The sequence below is a fragment of the Amyelois transitella genome, chromosome W (genome assembly GCF_032362555.1).
Source record: "Amyelois transitella isolate CPQ chromosome W, ilAmyTran1.1, whole genome shotgun sequence".
NCBI lineage: Eukaryota > Metazoa > Arthropoda > Insecta > Lepidoptera > Pyralidae > Amyelois > Amyelois transitella.
This window is the reverse complement of record NC_083536.1, coordinates 2,038,338-2,059,032: the sequence shown is the minus strand read 5'-3', so window position 1 is coordinate 2,059,032 and position 20,695 is coordinate 2,038,338. Positions and strand designations below refer to the sequence as shown.

The 20,695-nt window shown below is 39.4% G+C and overlaps 3 protein-coding genes across 3 annotated transcripts; 1 reads left to right on the top strand and 2 right to left on the bottom strand.

The window, feature by feature from the left end:
* Positions 1–1,081: 1,081 nt before the first annotated feature.
* Positions 1,082–1,987, bottom strand: LOC132904045 (uncharacterized). Its single transcript, XM_060953973.1, has one exon. The coding sequence runs from the start codon at positions 1,985–1,987 to the stop codon at positions 1,082–1,084; it is 906 nt and encodes a 301-aa protein (XP_060809956.1).
* A 9,468-nt stretch (positions 1,988–11,455) lies between these two features.
* On the top strand, positions 11,456–13,566 carry LOC132904256 (uncharacterized). Its single transcript, XM_060954183.1, has 2 exons — positions 11,456–11,899; positions 12,728–13,566. Exons 1-2 carry the CDS (start codon positions 11,456–11,458, stop codon positions 13,457–13,459), a joined length of 1,176 nt encoding a protein of 391 aa, XP_060810166.1. The 3' UTR covers positions 13,460–13,566.
* On the bottom strand, positions 11,895–13,871 carry LOC132904257 (uncharacterized). The gene is made up of 2 exons (XM_060954184.1): positions 13,518–13,871; positions 11,895–12,635 (listed from the first exon to the last, which is right to left on the bottom strand). Exons 1-2 carry the CDS (start codon positions 13,869–13,871, stop codon positions 12,045–12,047), a joined length of 945 nt encoding a protein of 314 aa, XP_060810167.1. The 3' UTR covers positions 11,895–12,044.
* Between the last annotated feature and the right edge of the window lie 6,824 nt (positions 13,872–20,695).

Below are 20,695 nucleotides of genomic sequence, written 5' to 3'. Positions count from 1 at the left end.
TTAAGGATGGCATGATCAAGGCAAGTTTTAGTGGGGAATCTAGTAGGAAATGAATGAGCAGGAAAAAGTCCGTGGTGTGTTGTCATATTTAGGTAATCTTCAGCGTCAGATTCCATTTTCTGGGGTATAATGTCTAGATTGATATCACCCATAATTAAAATATTTTTATACTGTCGTAATGAATCTAGTAAAGTGAATTGAGGGAATTTATGAAGTTGGTTTTATTTTTGTAGGCACATGGTCTGTATATGGCTATGATAACAATATCCTGATTAAGTTTTATTAATAAAGCACTAGCTTCTGCTAGATGGGGTTCTTCTACAGAAAGGCCTAAAAGGCTGTTTTTGTGAAAGACCAATACACCGTCATTTTTATTTATAGGGTTTGTAGAAGGGACTGCGGAAAACCCAGTAAGAGAAGGGAAAGTGGGATTCGAATCTAGAAAACATTCTGTAAGTATTATTATGTCTGGAGTGTCAAAGTTAGTGAGTAAAATTTCGAGATTATCAAAGTTAGCGGATAGGCTTCGTATGTTTTGCGTTAGAATATTTAAGGATTTGTTTTGTTTGGATAAGTAACTTTGAACTTCATGAGAGTCACAAATAAAAGCTGATGCAACAGAGACATTGTCAATGTTATTAATTAATTGACTATTGTTTGAATCGAATTTTGATTTTCAGATACGAGGATAACAGTACTGCTTTCACCAAGTAGCTATAGCGGAAGTAAACATTAAACACACTTAAAAGAGATATCAGGGTATTCGAAATAATGAAAATCAAGGTTTTTGCATTGAGATTCTTGACATTAAACCTAATTTTACTGTAGCCAAAACAATCTAAATCTCGTAGAAAGCTTAAGTTCTCCAAAGAAATCGCAAAGTTACAGCAATTTACTTTTTTAAAGTTGTAAAATATTGAAACACTTGTCAAATTATGTAAGAAAATTGAACAAAAAATACATGGAGTAAATTTAGGTAGAATAAATTCTTGTATAAAATCTAACTTAAATAAACAAAATAAAAAACTTAACATTAAAAGAGTATGATACGAGTAGATTGGCATACTTGGGTCTGGGTGACCTAGTTTTTTGAATGTAGCCCGGAAAGCTGGCTCTCAGAAGCCACGATGACCAGCTTGGCGTTGTCCGCTTTCCTCAGCAGCACGCGGCCGCCCGAGGTCCAACAATATTTGTAGCTTTCCGCTTTAGCGAACTCGCGAGCTAAGTAGAAGAGCCGACGGGCTTGCGCCGTCAGGTGCTCGCCAATGTAGACTGGGTGCTGCGAGCCACCCACGACGGTCGAGTTCAGTCTATTGTTGGCGTTGCGCTTATTGTAGTCCTTGAATGCTTGCAGGATTTTGGCTTTCAGAAGAACCGAATTCAGCTTACAAACAATAGTGGCGCTGTCCGACTTGGGTGGTAGCCGATAGATATCATAGATATCCGACGTGGTCACATTTACAGCTAGCTCTTTAAAAATGCATGTGACCGTGATTAGCAGATCATCCATTGAGAAAGTTTTATTTGGCAGTCGGATATTGCGCAGCTCCAGAGTACTCGATCGAGAGCGGCGATCTATCTCCTCCGTAGTCGCTTCCAGTTTAACTACACGCTCGAGGCTTGCCTGAGCTTGTGATTGTTGCGAGCTAAGCTGCTGGAGGAGATCGTCGTACTTTTGTGACAAAAACTCGATGGATTTTTCCGTTTCGCTTTGCGATGCTAATATTTCCGAGTTTTGACGTAAGAGATCATGCATAGAGGCTTTTATATCAGATAGCTTCGAGTCAGTTTCTTGCCGCCATAAAGAAATCGTATTTATGAATTTATCAATCTTGGACTCCTCAGTAAACTGGCCACCGCAATCGCATCTTTTTCTTTTTAGTCTTTGGGTAATATTACTAGCGTTTGGGGTAGTATTCTCGTTTTCCATATTGAGGTTGGGAGCGGAGCCAAAGTAGGAATCTAGCTTAGTAGGACTGCGCATCATCTTGTCAATACAGTAATAAATGAACTCAATACAATGTTTGTTTATAGTCGGAACACAAAGTTATGTGGGTAGTAGACCTCAGCAAGCGCTGTGTAATTCATAAAATGCAAGCGTAAATTAAAAATTCGCAATTGGACCCTCAATTAGTCACGCCTCTCTAAACTTGCTTATGCGCAGGTGGGCGTCAACATAGAATTAGCCAATACTCCTTCCGCTCCGTGCGTGACGTGCGTAGTAGGGGTGCGAGTAATGAATGAATATAATGTATCTCACTCACTGGTTACCGTCGTCGCTGTTTTGCGCGCAGTCTCGATTGCGTAGCGTGCGTTCGTTTCGTGTATCCTTTTGAGTTTCTGGGCGCCTGGTACTCGTGACTATTAACTCGCGTAATTATTTTATATTTTAATATTAAAAACAATAAATAAACGAATTAAATGCAGAATACTGTGGACACGTCTGATCCGCTAGACATCCAAGAGGGGAGAGGATGCATTAAATTTACCATTCCAAACGTAAGGCAGGCCAATACTGACATAATACTGGAAGGCCAGAAATTAGAATTTGTTGAAAATACAAAGTTTTTAGGAATTATAATTGATGCAAAGCTACAGTGGGGTGCTCATATTTTTAAACTTTCCAATAGACTTAGCTCTGCCACTTATGCTGTTAGGAGGATCCGACAATTGACAGATGTAGCTACAGCTAGGCTTGTTTATTTCAGCTATTTTCATAGCTTGTTATCTTATGGTTTACTTTTATGGGGTAGCGCGGCTGATATACAAACTATTTTTATAATGCATAAAAGGGCCGTTTCAAATTTCGCAATAAAATTTATTTATTTGAATGTAAACAAACGTGGTAAACCACTATTGGGTCAACATCCCCAATTCAAAACATCACACACACTAAGACACTATCGATGTACACGAACACTAACTCCTCACTCGTCATTTTCTCCTGGTACCGTCGGCGACCTAAGTCGTAGGTAGCCTTTGTCGGCTTGTCGGCGCCGTCAAAGAGATCGCGGCACAAGGCGGCGAACGTTTGACGAAGATTCTAAAACAAACAAATAAGACTCGTTTACTTAATCAATAAGAATCATTTTGCTTGGACAGAGGTACGTCGTTTAAGACATTCAGTCGATTTGAAAATATTCGCATGAAATGTAAAAGAAATAATAATTACCTACATACATACATACAACCACGACTTTTTCCCGGAGGGATAGACAGAGACTACATCTTTCCACGATCTCTGCATACTTCCTTCGCTTCATACACATTCATAACCCTTCATGCAAGCTAATAAATAATTACCTACATTACAAAATAACAAACGTTTTTCCCCCAAAGGGATAAAAACGATATATTTCATGTCTTGCCTAGGCTTGACCATGTGAGATTACATCCTTCGATCTTCTCGCGAACACACGTGCCAATGGCCCCCCCGCGCCGTCCAGCCCCGCCCCGCACTCCCCGCGCCTACGGGGGGAGCGATGTGCGAGCGGCGCTCAGTGCGTGGTCTTGTCAGTACCTTGAGATCTAGTCGTCAAGTAATTATCTGGTCAAGCCTAGGCAAGATATGAAATATATCGTTTTTATCCCTTTGGGGGAAAAACGTTTGTTATTTCATGGTCTGTGCCGTCGGCTTGACCATGTGAGACATTTTTGGGTTCTGACGACGCGGGGGGAAGCGTACTGTGAAGCAAATAGGTTAGTATTGTTATTACGGATTAAAATAAAATGTAGTATAAATGCTTGTGTAATGAATTCAATTAAAACAAAAACATTTTCTAATAAAGTGTCTATATTTGAACTATATAGATCACATAGAATCACACAGGAACAAAACAAAATCACAAGTTTCAGTCTTTAAGCACAATTAGCATAGGTAGGAACTTCAGGTAGTACTGAAACTAGAATTAACTAAACTTAAGTCAATGGAATCATCTTTGGTAGGAATACTGATTATTTCCTTAAAGTAGTGTCTAATCACATTACGGTCACTCTTCCAGTTGCCGTTTCTTAAGATTGAATCCAACGGAACCAAATTCTCCTTTCTAGAAGAGGCAACAGCGGAACGAATACTGCCAGGTGAAAAACTTATATCAGCCTCTGAGAAAGCTGTTCTGAGCCATCCTGCAATTACTGTTTTAGATGCTGGCGCTACGCGGCCTCTGGATGTTATAAACAGGGAATTAATTTGATTATTACCCGTTTCTCGTCTTGCCTTAGAAACAGTAAGGTATATATTTGTCCATCGAACAGGATCAAGTTTCTCATCTTGAATCTTTGACAATTTTCCACGCTGATTGTCGATGTGTACGGTTATCAGTCTTTGACCCAAACACAGGCCAAAAGACTACTGATGAATCGTCAATAGACATATTTTCACTATCGATCCTGAGGAGTGTGAGATCGTGAACGCGCCTCCCTGAAGCCAGCAGTAATATTAGAGCTAAGTGGCGTGAAACTTGGAATACACTGTCGCAGCATATTGTAGTATCCCTCATCCAAGTGATCATGGTCTTAACATCCCAGATCTGTTTCTTAGAAACAGGGGGCAATGACAGTTCAATGGCTTTAATAACTTGTTTGATTACCGGACTATTAGTAATAGAATCTTTATGGCATGGGTCAGCAAAAGTTGCAATTACAGATTTGTGAAGTTTTATAGTGCTAGGCGATAGCTTTCTTTCTCTGAACAAAAAGCATAAGTATTGAGCTACAGCTACTGCATCCGGTTTATTGGGGTTAAGACCCAGGAGACGACATCTTGATACCCATGCTTTCCATGGAGCTGAGTATGTTTTAAGTGATGAATGTCGCCAAGCTTTTTACAACAGATTATAATCGTCTTCTGACCAGTCTTTAGTTAGGGTTGACCACCCCGTATCCTCCAGGCCTCCAAACGAACGTTTGGTAGATGTTTCTGGATTGTTAGGTCTCGCAGATGGTGGTGCGGATTCCGAATTTGGAACGGGCGGTCTATGGCGCGAGAACGCAGGTCTGATCTCCAAAACACTTTGTCCCAACGTGGAACTATCAGAATGAAGGTGCCCTCGGATCGATTCAGATGGGCTAACACTCGTGGAATCAATGATGGGGGTGGAAAAATCCATGCTAACCTGAACACCCATCTCCTGCTGAATGCGTCTATGAACAGGGCTTGCTTGTCCCTTAAATCTCGAGACACGTAAACTGGAACTACTTTGGATTTGTTCGTTGCAAAGAGGTCGATCTCGGGGACTCCCCACTTCCGAAATATGAGGCTGCACACCTTGTCTGAGAGATGCCAATCCGCAAGATGTCTCTGGCGGGACAGGCTGTCCGCTACATCGTTGTAAACTCCGGGTATGAACTGGGGAACTAATTCCACATGTAACTTCTGAGCCAGAATCAACAATTGACTGACAAGCAGCGTCAGCTGTTTTGATCTTGTCCCGCCTTGGTTTTTCACATATGCTACAACAGTACGATTGTCCGATTGTATTATTACTCTCTTGTTCCTTATTAATCTCTTCGCGTGAGAAAAGGCTTGTATTACAGCAAACAGCTCTTTCCTGTTGATGTGCCAGCTGAATTGATGACTCTCCCAGAGTCCGCTGATCAGTTTGCCGTTTATCTGAGCTCCCCATTCCTTGTCCGAAGCGTCTGTTGTTATATAAATTGTCTCGTTTTCTTTGAAGATGCTGCTTTTTTCTCTGATGTTCTGGAGCCACCAATGGCATTGTTGAAGTGCTTTTGACGGAATTGGGAACTTCTTTTTGCGGAGATCGTCGGGTAACAAATTGGCTGCTCTCTGAATTTCTCTGGAGTGAAGCCTGCCGAGTGGCACTATGAACGAAGCAAAATTTAGCTTGCCTAGCAAGCTTTTTGCTGATTGCCAACTCCATGACTGAGTTTTCAGAACTTCGTTCAAATCCCTTTCTAGGGAAGTTGTCTTTTTCTCTGGAAGTGACTTCGTGTTGTGCTTGGTGTCCCATTCTATCCCCAGGAATTCTATGGACTGAGACGGGTTGGTTACAGACTTGTCTGTATTGATTAACCACCCTAACCTTATCAAGAATTGTGTTGCTGAGATCACATCGTTTTGCAGTTTTACTGGATCTTGGTTGGCGAGCAAGAAGTCGTCGAGGTAAACAATGACTCTGATACCCATCCGCCGCAGGCACGATGCTAGCCAGTTCGATATTCTTGCGAAGGTTAAAGGCGCTGTCGATAGGCCAAACGGGAGACATGTAAACTGTAGAACTCTGTCTTGATGGACTATTGAGAGGAATCTTCGGTGACGGGCGGCTACAGGAACGTGAAAGTAAGCTTGATGTAGATCTATTTTTGACAGGTAATCTTCTTTTTGTAGAAACAGAGGTACTTTGAAATGGTTTATAAGACGAAACTTCTTGGGTGTCAAATATTCGTTTAGGCCTCTGAGGTTGATTATAGGACGAATTTTGTTGTTGGGCTTTGGAACTGGGAACATGGTTGACAGGTAGCCAGACTCGAACGTGGTCTCCTCTAGAACTTTCTGATGGAGAAGCGAATGAATTTCCAAATCCAATGATCTTGTAGTGAATTTCTTCAGGATTCTTGAATGGAAAGGTATGAGTGGGGGTCGTTTCACGAAGGGAATGAGGTAACCCTTGATTATATTTAGGATGCTTGATGGCGCCCCCCCCCCCTCTTCCAAACTTCTAAAAAAATTTTGAAGCCGCCCCCCACTGAAACTTTCAGAAGCTCTTATGCTTTTTGGATGAATGTCCCTTAGCGGGGTTTTCTTTTGATGCCTTCCTTCGAGAGGTCGGTTGACTTCTGTCGCGCTTCTTGGAGTTTTCATTTTCTTTGTCAAATGTCCTTCGTGGACGATTGAACTTGGCGCTTGACGTTTTCGGTCCCTTCTCTGTTGGCCTGGCTTGTCGCGCTGACGATCGGAAACCATTATGTTTAGGCTAGAGTGGCCGCTTGTAAGGGGTCCGAAAAAAGGTTTGGTGTGATGGCTGTTTCAGCAATTCCGCTAGTTGTTTTTCGCAGAATAAATGGGTTGTGGAAGGTGGAATTGCATTAAGTAGAGATGATTGATACTCATCCTTTGGGAGAAGCGCATTCCGTCTCTGTTCAATGACTTCCGATCTTCTGCCACAAACATATTGTAACAGATCATCTGAAACTGACTTTAAGGGTGACTCCGCCCCTAAGACTTTCTTTAGGTCTTCTTTCATGGCTGGGTGTTTAGTTGCTAGCTCTTTTAAAGTGTTAGACAGAGCCTCTCTTTGGAGTAGTAACCCATGCGTTATAGTACCTAAAGCGTAATCTGTACGCACCAAATTCTCATGTCCAGCAGATGACACATAGGTTGTTAGGATAGGATTGATTTTCAAAGGAGCGAAAACCGGGCAAGCATGTAGTTTCTTCTGAACTTCAGCATATCTTATCTGATTGAAAGTGATATCTCCCAAGCGCTGACATTCGGAACCCTGTGCAGCAATGTTTGGCTTAGGAGCTGGGATAGACGGATCCTGTTGCTTAGTGGTTGCTGACCAACCAAACTCTTCCTCTTCGTCGGCTGTAGGAGGGACTCATGGTTTTGGGGAAGGAGCAGCCTGTTGAGAAATATCTACTTCCTCTTCTGATAGATATTGAGATACGCTATCGTCATCTGAATATGATTCCGTATGAGTAGGCTGGAAACTTTGAACGAACTGTTCCATCATGACTTTCATCTCTTGTTGGTCCTTCTCAACCTTTTCTAGGCGACTTATCTTCCTGCTCTTCGCTGAAGATCTGGCAGAAGGCAAAGAAACCTCGTCTTCAGACTGATCGGAGAGTTCTCTATTAGCCGCCTCTCTGCTTATTAGAAGGGGCTTCATATTTGTGATTGCAGCTGTCACAAGCTCATTCTGGACAGCTGAGCCTCTTATTCGTGCAGCGAGACACATCGGGTGAATGATTAATCCAACGCATAAAGGCCACTCCAAAAGTTTCACCTTAATATCTCTAAAGGATCTTTCTGATAAGGAAGTGCGGTCAGGTAAGAAGGCTCTGGCTAGCCCGACAGTGGGGATTGCAAACCTGATCTTATTCAAAACCTGGGGGTCCAATTCGCCCCCTAATAGGTCCTCTTTGGTCAAGATTCTAATCTTCCACTCCAACCATCCACTTGGCAGTTGGTCTTTAACAAGCCGAATTATCCGGTGCAGAATCACGTTGTCGTCAGGGTCGTCTGCCTCCCAAGTGAGTAATGACCGAAGGGTCGCCATTTCAGGCGAAGAGGATGCCTATAACAAGAAAGAAAATATATTGTTAGTGAGATCCTAACACTTTGTGGTATCACGTCAGTGTAGGATTGGTATGTCAACCACCCCAAGGTACCCGTATCGAAAGGGTCACCCGTGCGGTTTGCAGGGATAGCCCGTACAATTCGCGGTGGTGGTACGTACGGCTTATAGGATTGACCCGTGCGGCTCGTAGGAATGACCCGTACGGCTCGTAGGATTGACCCGTGCGGCTCGTAGGAATGACCCGTACGGCTCGTAGGATTGACCCGTGCGGCTCGTAGGAATGACCCGTACGGCTCGTAGGATTGACCCGTGCGGCTCGTAGGAATGACCCGTACGGCTCGTCGGAATGATCCGTACGGCTCGTAGGGATGACCCGTACGACTCGTAGGAATGATCCGTACGGCTCGTAGGGATGATCCGTACGGCTCGTAGGCAGGACCCGTACGGCTCGTATGGATGAACTATGGCTCATGCAGGGGTGTGACTATTGAGCTACTCAGTTCAATAACATCCGGGCTGAATGGCACGCGGACAGGAATGAATCAAAAGTATGGTGGGATACCTACTTTGTTCATTCATTCATGGTGTAAAGAATAAAATAAAGTATCATTAGAATCGACTGGCTGTGCACAGGGGCGTGTTGGTCCCGACATTAATGTATGGGAGTGAAAGTTGGGTATGGCAAAAGAAGCATGAAAGCAGAATAAATGCAGTGGAAATGAGAGCGTTAAGGAGTATGTTGGGTGTGAAATTGAGTGACAGGATAAGGAACAGCGTGATAAGGGAATGTTGTGATGTGAAAGAAGATGTAGTTACAGGAATAGAAAAGGGTATGTTAAGATGGTTCGGTCATGTGGAGAGGATGAATGAAAGCAGGTTGACTAAGCAGATATACAAGGAGAGTGTGGAGGGAAAGGTCGGAGTGGGAAGACCTAGACGAACGTATCTTGATCAAATTAAGGACGTCCTGGTAAAGGGTCAGGTCAAAAGTACCCGAAACCGCCGAGCTTGTATGAAGAGAGTTATGAATGTGGACGAAGCGAAAGAAGTATGCAGAGATCGTGGCAAGTGGAAAGAGGTAGTCTCTGCCTACCCCTCCGGGAAAGAGGCGTGATTTTATGTATGTATGTATGTATGTATCATTAGAATACAACGATCTATGACGGATCGTCTATTGTTACATACAAAAAATTATCTCCAACTAGATATCTAGAAAACAAGCATTCAAAAAAAAAACACTTACCATTGTGACAATCCGTATTAAACAACACAAAATCAATAACACCGTCGAACACTCAATATCGATTAAGGGTGTTATATTCGAACGAACACTCGTCGTTAAATTTTTGTACAAATGGCACGCGTATCACGCGTAACGTAATCGAAAGCGTACTGACAAGACCACGCACTGAGCGCCGCTCGCACATCGCTCCCCCCGTAGGCGCGGGGAGTGCGGGGCGGGGCTGGACGGCGCGGGGGGGCCATTGGCACGTGTGTTCGCGAGAAGATCGAAGGATGTAATCTCACATGGTCAAGCCGACGGCACAGACCATGAAATAAATTGGTAACTAAGTCAAAGAAAGATTGAAAACCTACATACCTTTCAAAGAAAGGGTTCAAAACGTCGACCTCCTTGGATGCAGAAGTCAGCTCTCCGGTAAATGGAAACCCAGACATTGCGAAGCATTCCTGGCGTTACAGTATCACATGCGGTTTGATGCGGGCAACCATTTCTTTGCTCGAAGGGGAATCCGACGCATACACCTTATTTTTAATGTATCCCCACAAAAAGTCAAGTGGTGTGAGTTCTGGGGACCGCGGAGGCAATGCGATACGTCCTCCTCGTCCAATCCATTCCGGGAACCGGGCATTGAGGTGGCTGCGCACATCACGAGCGAAGTGAGCTGGAGCGCCACCATGTTGGAATATTAGGTTGTTTTCCATCACGAGATCCACGTATCTTCTCACTGGCATTACTGTCAATTCCTCATTTAAGTAATTTTCTAGGAAATTTAGACTGTTAGGCAAAAAATATGGTCCAACGACAACATCTCCGAGTATTCCAGCATCCAGCCCACACATTTATCCGCCACTGGTGCTGGAAAGATGACTCCGTAAAAACATGTGGATTGGTAGGTAGGTATGCGACCAATAATGTTCATTATAGTCGTAATATTCTCAATTACTTAAAGAAATCACGAAAGAGAACACGTGTACGAAAAAGTCAAAACACAAACACAAACAATGTTGTCACCAGTGCTGCCAGACCAAAAATCCGATTGAGCGCTGTAAGATGTAAAAAAGCGCTCGATTTCTCGGAAATTGTGCTTTAAAAAAGCTAGATATCACGCTAAAAGAACAATTTTTCTTGAATTAAATAAAGCAAACAAACAAAAAAACACTCTTTTGGGTTTTAAAATAACTGATGCTGATAGAGCCATAGAGTTTTTTAATATGTCATGATGTAAATTTAAAAAAAACACCAGATTATCCGCTAGGTGCCATAATTCTGTAAAGCGCACCAAACACATAAAAAAAGCGCTAGATCTAGCGCCCAAAGCGCTAAAATGGCAGCACTGGTTGTCACGCAAACCGATAGCGAACGACTGATTGACTTCTCAAATAATTGTACATTTCCGCTTCCCGATTCTGGCATCCTAGTACAGGGGAGACATGGGCAAAGTCGACCACGGTCACGTTAACCGGCATATTTTTGTAAACAAAGGTGAAATAAAATTATTTTAATACAAATATGTTCAGTCCCTTTCATTCAATATCTTATTAATTTTACCATAATAAACGGGTTAAAAACAGTATTATTTGATTTCAAAATTTTACCATACTTACTACCACTCTTACCAATAGGAAAAAGTGGCATGTACAAAACGTGTTTCCTAGGTTGACTAAATGTTGACAACTTTTTTATGAATGCAGCGATAAAATTAAACAAAGTAAAAGTTTACTAATCACAAACGTAAATAATCAAGTGGGATCATCATTTTACCCTAACTTACCCTAAAGGCGCATTTACATTAGGTCGGTCACAGGTCGGTCACCGAAGGCGGCGGCCGCATTCGGTTTAACTGAAACGCTTAACTAAATTGAGTTGTTTACATTGGTCGGTTAACCGAATTCGGCGACTTGATTGATGCGGCGATTGTATATTGAACAGTCGGGTTGCAAGCATCGTCATGAACAGTCTTGTGTTAGAAGGATTTTTAACTGTGTGCGATGTAATACAAGAAGTTTTGAGGAAAAAATTGAAAAATAGGAGTACAAAGAGAAAGAGAGTGTGGATAACACCTCTATTAAGTCAACGGTCTTTGTTAGGAGCGTCAGTGTTGTTGTGTAATGAATTCAAAACTGACGATGATTTTTTATTATTTTTTAGAATAGATAAAAACCAATTCGAATGGTTACTGAATGAAATATCTCCGATTATAGAAAAACAAAACAGTACATTCAGAGAGTGTTTAAACGCTAAAATAAAACTACAAATAACTTTACGTTTTTTAGCAACAGGCGATTCTTACAAAAGTCTTGAGTTCTTTTTTAGAGTTTCTGACAGTGCTATAAGTTTATTTATTCCAGAAGTATGCGATGCCATTTCTGAGACGTTAAAGTCATTTATCGAGGTAAGTGGTTTATGTAGTAATTAGTTTAATGTAGGTAATGTAAGTAAAACAATAAAATTTTTACAATCAATATAATTTCAAAATTACGAAACATAGGTATTATGAATGTTGGATCGTTTCCAGAAATGATCTTAAAGCTAATTGATCATGCATTTTGAGATTCTTCTAGGTTCGAAAGAACACCAATCACATTTGAGATAGAATCGTTGCTTGTATTTAGCTCTATGTTTTCAACTGCTATGTTACTTTGGCTACTAGTACTCATAGTAGTACTCGTAGTATAATTGGGTGTGAAATATTCATGTACTGGATAATTACTTGTAGTATGTGATGTTGTACATTCCTCAGATAAAATCCTCAACTCAATTTCTGTAATAGTTTGTTGGATTATTGATTTTGCTGAAATAAAGTGTTTTTTCGGCATTTGTCGCAACAAAGACGCAATGTATTTGCCAAATATATCATATTCATCTTCCTTCATAGTTCCAACTTCTTTTCTTAAGTTGTCCAATTTCTCCAATGCCACAGCAATCACGTCTTCAGAGTTCTCGTTACCTTTATTTCCCACCACATGGTTTCTTTTGCGTTTAGGTTTTTGAGGTAAGTTTCGAGAATCATCAGAAAAATCAGTTGTATGTTGCGATGTACTTAAAAAGGTATCTTCCGTTAATGTGGGAGTTTGCGTGACATCACTGCCTGTATCGCTGATTGTTGAAGCACAATCAAAATTTTCATCCTGAAATATAAAACATTTAAATTAGGTACTGGATCATCATGGTTGTTAAATAGGTAAGTCAAAATAGGTAATTTATATTTTTTTCATTTCAGATCCCGAAAACAGAAGAAGATTGGCTTAAAATCGCTAAAGGTTTCGAATTGAAATGGAATTTCCCAATTTGTATTGGAACACTTGATGGTAAACATATTGTGATTAAGGCGCCACCAAACACTGGGTCAGATTTCTTTAATTATAAAAAAAATTACAGTATAATATTATTAGCTTGTGTAGATCACGATTATTGTTTTACGTATATTGACATTGGTGCAAAAGGCAGAGATTCAGACGGCGGTGTTTTTGATCATTCTCCCTTGAAAACGGCAATTGATAACAATGCTCTTAATATTCCTGAAAGATACGTGTTCGTAGCTGATGCTGCATTCCCACTCAAAAATTACTTAATGAAACCTTACCCGGGTCATGATCTTACTGTTGCTGAAAAAATATACAACTATCGACTATCGAGGGCTCGGGGGATTGTCGAAAACGCCTTTGGCATATTGGCTTCGCGATTTCAAATATTTGGAAAACATATCAATTTACATATTGGAAATACGGAGAAAGTCGTGAAAACATGCTGCTGTCTTCATAATTGGCTGCGTAAAACATCCCCTGCACATGCACACTTTGCATATTCAAATACCTGGAGATCTAATTTTCTATCATTTGTTGAAGAAAACAATATGGACTGTAGTGAAGCAAGACAAAAACGAAATGCTTTACGTGATTTTTTTAACAGTGATACTGGCGCTGTTTCTTGGCAAACAAATTGTCTTCAATAAATAAATAAATAAATAATATGTAATTACTGTGTTAATTTAAGTGAATAAACTTGCTTACCATATTTGTATTTGTATGTCTTTTACATGTATATGTCCTCAAAAATCCATCAGCTATTTCAAACCACGGCATCTTTGGTTTATAAACAGATTGTGTACTGGCACCGGATCGGAAGCTAGCGTCAATTTTTTTTCTTTCTTTTATGTAGGTAGACCGTAAATTTTTTATTTTCTTGCTTATGTCTTGCAATGAAAGTGATGGCGTATTCAACGAGTCTCTGATTCTTGCATAGGCGTTATCTCTTGCATCTCGACTTCTGTACGACTTATGTGTAACTTTCCATAGAACTTCGTTTTCCCGATACAGTTCTACCAAGTGCGTCATTTCCGAGTCACTTAATTTTCGAGAGGCCATTTTAATATGCACAATCGTGCGCGTGCGGCGGACTGGCTCACGCTCTTCGAACTGAGCTGCGGGCGGCGGGCGGCGGGCGACGGGCGGGGCACGGCGCACTCGACACCGACAACGGGCTCGACCGAATACGGCCAAACCGAATACGGCCAAACGAATACCTGTTTATATTAGTCGGTGACCGAATACGGCCTGCAGCCGAATACGGTCTAACCGACTAATGTAAATGCGCCATCAAGCGGAAGAAAGGATACGTGTACATCACATGTCTCGCGGCGTAGCGCCATTGGGCGGCGCTTAGTGTACTAGAACAGTGAACTCATTGACTGCGCACACACACACCCTCAAATTTGAATATTGACCTTGAATTAGTCGAATTTAAGAACGAGAGACAAGTACTCTTTCTAGTCTTGCCTTCTCGTTTTGGTAAATTAGGGGCCCGTTTTGATTTATTTTTAAGTAGATAAATTAAACCTCTTGCGTATCCATGAAATCCTGGTAGCTAATTGATAAATTCCTTTATTTTATTCGGAGATGTTTTTACCCATGATAAAAGAGCAGTGTTGTTGATGCAGATGACGCAGAGAGACTGCCGTCTGACGTCCGCAAGGATCAGAGACTTAAAAGAAAACATGTTTCCCTTCACGAACATTTCTTTCTTCCCGGACTTTTAACAACCTATGTAAACGTCATTTAACCCTTCTTTGCATGATGATGGAAATTTCAATCATAACATTTAGAGAAGAAAAAAAGGTACTCAAAAACAGTAAACTTTAAATTTGTTGTTGCTGGCAACTTTATAAATGACTATTGCGTACAACAAAACCCTAGTACCAGTCTACTAGAAGAAGAATTACAATAAAAAAAAGAAAGGTCACTTCGGTGTAAATTTCTTAAATGTAAAGGCTATTCCACAATTTCGAGTAATCAATGTGGAGTTAATTTGTGCTTGAATAAAAATAATAATTGTTTTTTAAATTATCATTTAGAATAAAGGAGAATAAGTAAACAACATCTTTTGACTTATTTAGTACTCAGCTATATATGTAACAATGCATAATGATGTAAATTTTCATCACAGTTTTTTAAATAATTCAAATTCTTATTTATACTAGGATTTTTTTAAATATTTTTCCTTTAATCTAGAGCATTAATTACATCAACCTGATTTATTTCAAAAAAATTGGAAAAATCATGCAATGAAGGGTTAAGTACTAGATCATTAGTAATAGTTTTATTAATTTATGACGATATTCGTTTATCGGCTTCTTAAAATATGAAAAAGAATTTCGTTCGTAATAGAAAATTTCTTAAAATATCGGGAACCCATTTTAATACATTATTAATCGACCTTGCTCTTTGCTCCTTGCAAAGAAAAGTCACACCGATTTCAGGGTTCATTTGGAAAATTTTATTTAAAACCAACAACAATAGTTTGCTCGGAATTTGTGATTCAATAATAGTTTGATTATTTCTTTAAAAATTATTTCTTTCATATTTAAGTTTTTCATAATGTTACAAACACGTTCTGGTAAATACTACATTGATATTATTCAGTACGCTTAGTTCGTTGTTTTACTTTTACTTTATTACTGTAAAAACGCCAGTCCGGTATTTTAGTTGCTACAATTAATCTGCTAAAATAATTGATGAGAAACTGTTAGTCAGTTTTCTTTTTTGCCATGAGATTGAAGAGTCATATGAAACACTGATATTCAGCCTTCAGTGTAAAGTTGTAATTTTAATGAGATAAAGTAAAAAATCAAGTTTCGCAGGTGGGACTCGTCAGCTAAATAGTAAAAAGTAAAGAAAAAAGCAGGAACACTTAGTTAAGAAAAACAAAAAAGAAAGATATCCGGAACCCTGGCTCTAAAATACTATTTAAAAGTACCAGGAGTAAAGACGGGTGGCGTCGACATTAGGCCAGCGGGCCAATGCGTGTGATCGTTAAGATGCTATTGACCTCACAGCTGTTTACTGCTGTAGTGTTGTGCAAGTTTTAATAAAATAACATAAAATAAAATCGGCTGCAAAAAATAAAAATTTCAAAATAAAAAATTTACTTTTAGGGTTTTGCGTGGCACCAGGCTGTTTGTTACCGGTGACTCGTTTGGTGTACTCGATATGATAACCCCCTTTCCGTTACACGTTGTATATATATATATATTTCTTTTTTCAACATTAAATCTCATAAATATATTAATCTGAACAATGTATTCTCTCGTCCACATTCTATTCTAAGTTTAATTAATATTGTGAAGTTGACGTTGTTGAAGAAAATGCTGCAGTGCAGTTTGTTACCGCTTCTTCTGCACTGACGCCTTGGAAGCGGCAGTAAACTTAGTTTTTAAGTAATTTATTTGACGTCAACCAATGTTGTAAAACCATACGTTTTGACAATTATTAAGCGATATATAGTATCCTATAGTAATGAATAAAAATTTTGAATTTGAATTTTGAGTTATGATTATATTCGTGTTTTCCTTGTAAACGATTTGACTGTTGATTCCGGCTATGTTGAGGATCGTGAAAAATAATCTCAGTGGCCATCTACATGCTACTCTTGCAACAGAATATTATTCTTTTAGTCGATCTTCAACATCAACACCTCCTTTTGTTTGATTATAGTAAGTGATAATATCGGGTTTTGCTGTAACGCCAGTACTTGAATCGATTCGGTCATCGTTGTGAAGTTTACTTATCATAAGAACATTTTTTTATTCTTTTTGTTTGGAACGTAAGATACCAAAACCTTGCCCTCGTGAAAACCAAAAATACTACTAGGTTTTGGTCTTTGTTTGATGAAAATTGATCCTTAATTTTCCTAATGTGTGTATTTGTAAAGCCAACTATATCATTCAGCATTTCCTCACTCACAAATAGGTTAAAACATTCCAGTATAGTGTTAATAATTTTAGCCACTGGTTTTACCCCAGGTTGTTTTTCGACAATTTTGTGAGCTCTTGTCCTTACATTAGAACGAGTCGGACTATAGCTCCACTTTGTACACCCATCTTTGCCTGCGTAACACAGCTGATTCTCCAATAAAATTGAAGAAACCTCACCTTCTAATTCGGATGAAGATTGTTCGGTGTCAGTGAAATTATGACTGTGTTCACTGCCTCGATCGCTTTCAATATCATCGGCCCTAAAAGACGGGTCCTCAATGTCTTCCTCTAAATCTTCTTCCATTAACCACGCCAAAATTCTTTGATCTCTTCGATCCATCTATAATAAAAATACATAATAGTGTATTTATTTATTCACTTACAATTTTTACATTGTGTTTGAATTGAAGTACTTACTTATAACTAAACACGGGTGATACAAAATATACTTACAATTTAAATTTAAGAACGTCAAAAGAAAAAATAAAAATAAAAAAATAAAACCAATTAATTTAATATAAAATGCATAACCGCGAATTTCATTTAAAATAGCCATGCACTGAATAAATTTTTTTTTGTCTACACTAATATTATAAAGAGGAAAACTTTGTTTGTTTGGTTGTAATGAATAGGCTCAAAAACTACTGGACCGATTTTAAAAATTCTTTCACCATTCGAAAGCTACATTATTCACGAGTAACATAGACTATATTTTATTTTGGAAAAAAATAGGGTTCCGTAATATATTTGGATTTTTCGGACACAATCTGAAAAAAATCAACCAAAAAGTTACTTATTTTGCGTACGCTGCCTAAATTACAAAAGATAGAACCATAAAATGTTTTAATTAATTGTAGATCTTATTAATATCTACAACAAAGTCCGCGACACACTATACCTATCTACATATGTCGAGTGAGGCACAACAACCACATTTTTATTTAAATATCTTGATTGTTTTTTGGTCTACATTTAAACGCGTTTTTTTTACTCATACTATTAATCCTTATCAAAATTAATAATTTCATCAATAAGTACAGTTTATGTAGATAATATTTGGTCTTTGAATGATTAAGATTGGACGTTTGGTTTTGAAGTTGTGGTGAAATTAAAATAGTACGATTTCTGCTGCACGGCCCGTTGCGAAGTGAGCAAGACTTAGCCGCTTTGCGGGCGGTCCTTTAGTTAGTTCTAATAGATATATTTAGTATCGGCTGTGCATCCGTGCGAAGCCGGGGCGGGTCGCTAGTAGTAAATATAATGTCATTTTTATCTTAAATAGTCCAAGACTTCTTATATCCTTTATTTCATTAGGCAAATTGTTAAAAGCTTTACGAGCTTGATATTGGGCACGGTGTTTTGCTACACATAAATGAGGCACTATGTTTTGCTCTAGAGTTCTTCTGCGAGTTCTCTCACGTGCTTGTCTTTTCGGCTGCCCCATTTCAAAACCTAGTAAGTCTTCAAAAAAGGTAAATTTCGTTTTTTAGCCTAATGCGATAACCTAGTAAGGCTCAATATATTGCAAAAACACCTGTATCGATAGCACGCTTCAATAAAAAGTTTCAAGGTGTCTCAAACCTAGTAAGAGCATCAACTTTATGCGATTAACCACTTCAAAACATAGTAAGTCGCAAAACCATTCCAAAAACTTAGTAAGTGGACAGACTTACTAGTTTATTGAAATGGTTAAATATACATACTAGGTTCTGAAATGGCCAATAGGGACAAGAATTATTAATAATTAATTAGTAAGACATAAAAGACTTGTGTTACTAGAATAATAAAGAGGCTTTTTACTTAGAATGAACTTCGTCAATATTTTTGTTTCTAAAATATCTATTCTCTGTTCGCTACTTTCGACCCGACCTCTTCTCTCCCCCGCTGCCGGCAGGCGCCATATTATTTTTAATTCTTAATCTCTTATAATAACACTTTGGACGGCACCAAAAGGGCCAAAAAGCTGCCACAGCACACTCTCCTCGGTATCAGCTCCAATGTTGTATACAAAGATACACCAGCCGGAACCACCCAACGCATTACCTTGGATCAGGGGATCTGCTAATGGAGAAAACCTTTGAAGACCTTTGTTGATGGCCAAAAGAGCCTTGCCTGCAGGTCCTACGAAGCGTCGGGCAGCTGTTGGAGCCAAATATGCAGCTAATGGAGCTAAAGCCTTGTTTTGCTTGCGTACTTGGATACGAACCGGTAAGCGATCGCATAATCTCTATGAAACTCAAAGCTCTACCTGTCAACTTGAACATCGTCCAAATATATGCCCCTACTAGCCGATCTACAGAGCAAGATATTGAGAGGTTCTATACTCAGTTGCAGATTACCATTGAAAAAATACCCAACAGAGAGCTACTTATTATTTTGGGTGATTTTAATGCAAAAATTGGTGCTAACGCCCGACAACACAGTGACTCAGTAGGGAATTTTGGACTTGGTATGAGAAATGAGAGAGATGAGAGATTTAAGCAGTTCGCAGATGAAAATAACCTGGTAGTGGCCAACAATCTATTCCAGCACCATCCTCGTAGATTGTATACTTGGACATCGCCTACTGGACATCGCAATCAGATAGACTACATCCTTATCCAATCGCGTTGGCGCACATCCGTCCTCAATGCCCGGTGCCTGCTGCGGCTCGGATCATGAACTTTTGATCATGAAAATGCGATTAAAACTCAAATCTGCCAGAACTCCTTGTAAACAAAAAAGGATTGAAGTCACAGATATAGAGAAATTCACTTTCACCATCGAGAATAAGTGGACGGAATGGCTAGAAACAAAACACGGTACGCCAAACCCAAACGTCATGTGGGAAAACGCCAAACAGCATATCCAGCAGGCAGCAACAGAGTCTAAAACGCAATCAAAGGCCCACAAGCGGCAACACTGGATGACCGAAGGTACTCTTGCTCTTGTTGAAGAGAGACGTCGGAAGAAAGCTCAGGGAGCAGACATGAGGACTATTAACAAACTGTCTGCTGAAGTCCAAGCAGCATGTAGACGAGACCACAACAACTACCTTCATGCCATCTGTCACGAAATCGAGTCTCATGCTGGAAGACACGAATCGAAAGACATGTACCCCAAAATTCGGGTTATCACTAAAACCTTACCATCTAAAACCTGGGCTGTTACTAGGTTTTGATATAGTTTTTATGGTCTAGAATGTAATTCTTGTTTTTGTCTCAAGATGTTTTTTTTTATAAAACATGTAATATAAAACTTTAAAAAGAAAAACGCTTATACAATGAATGGTTTGTTTGTTTGTTTGTTTGTAAACTCTTTATTGCACATAAAAATAAATATAACAAAATCAGAACAGTCATTGAATATAAAAGAATATGTACAATGGCGGACTTATCCCAATCGGGATTTCTTCCAGTCAACCAAAATAAAAAGGAAAATCAAAGTCAAAGAGGCAGCGCAGTTAAAAGCATTGAGGATGCGTTACAATAATCAATAAATTACAAACTAATTAATGATAAACATACATAAATAAAATATATATAAACATACATAAATATAAGTACACTCAAATGTTAGATGCATCAGAATACAGTCTTTTGATTAGTGTTTTAAAAGAACTTAGGTTAGGGGCAGATCTCGTATCTTGGGGAAGATCATTCCAAAGCTGAGCAGAACGTACACTAAAAGATAAACCATAAGTTCGAGAGGAATAAGGAGGAATAAGTAATTTGGGATCGTTATGAGACCGCAAACGACTATCCGTCTCACGGAATGAGAAATTATCATGAAGATAGTGGGGGAAAGAAGGATTAAAAAGGACATTAAACAAGAGAGATAGTGTGTGAACATTACGTCTAAGGCGAATTGGGAGCCAATTCAATTGGCGACGAAACTCTGAAACATGATCGAACTTACGAAGACCGAAAACAAAGCGAATGCCCTGGTTTTGTAAACGCT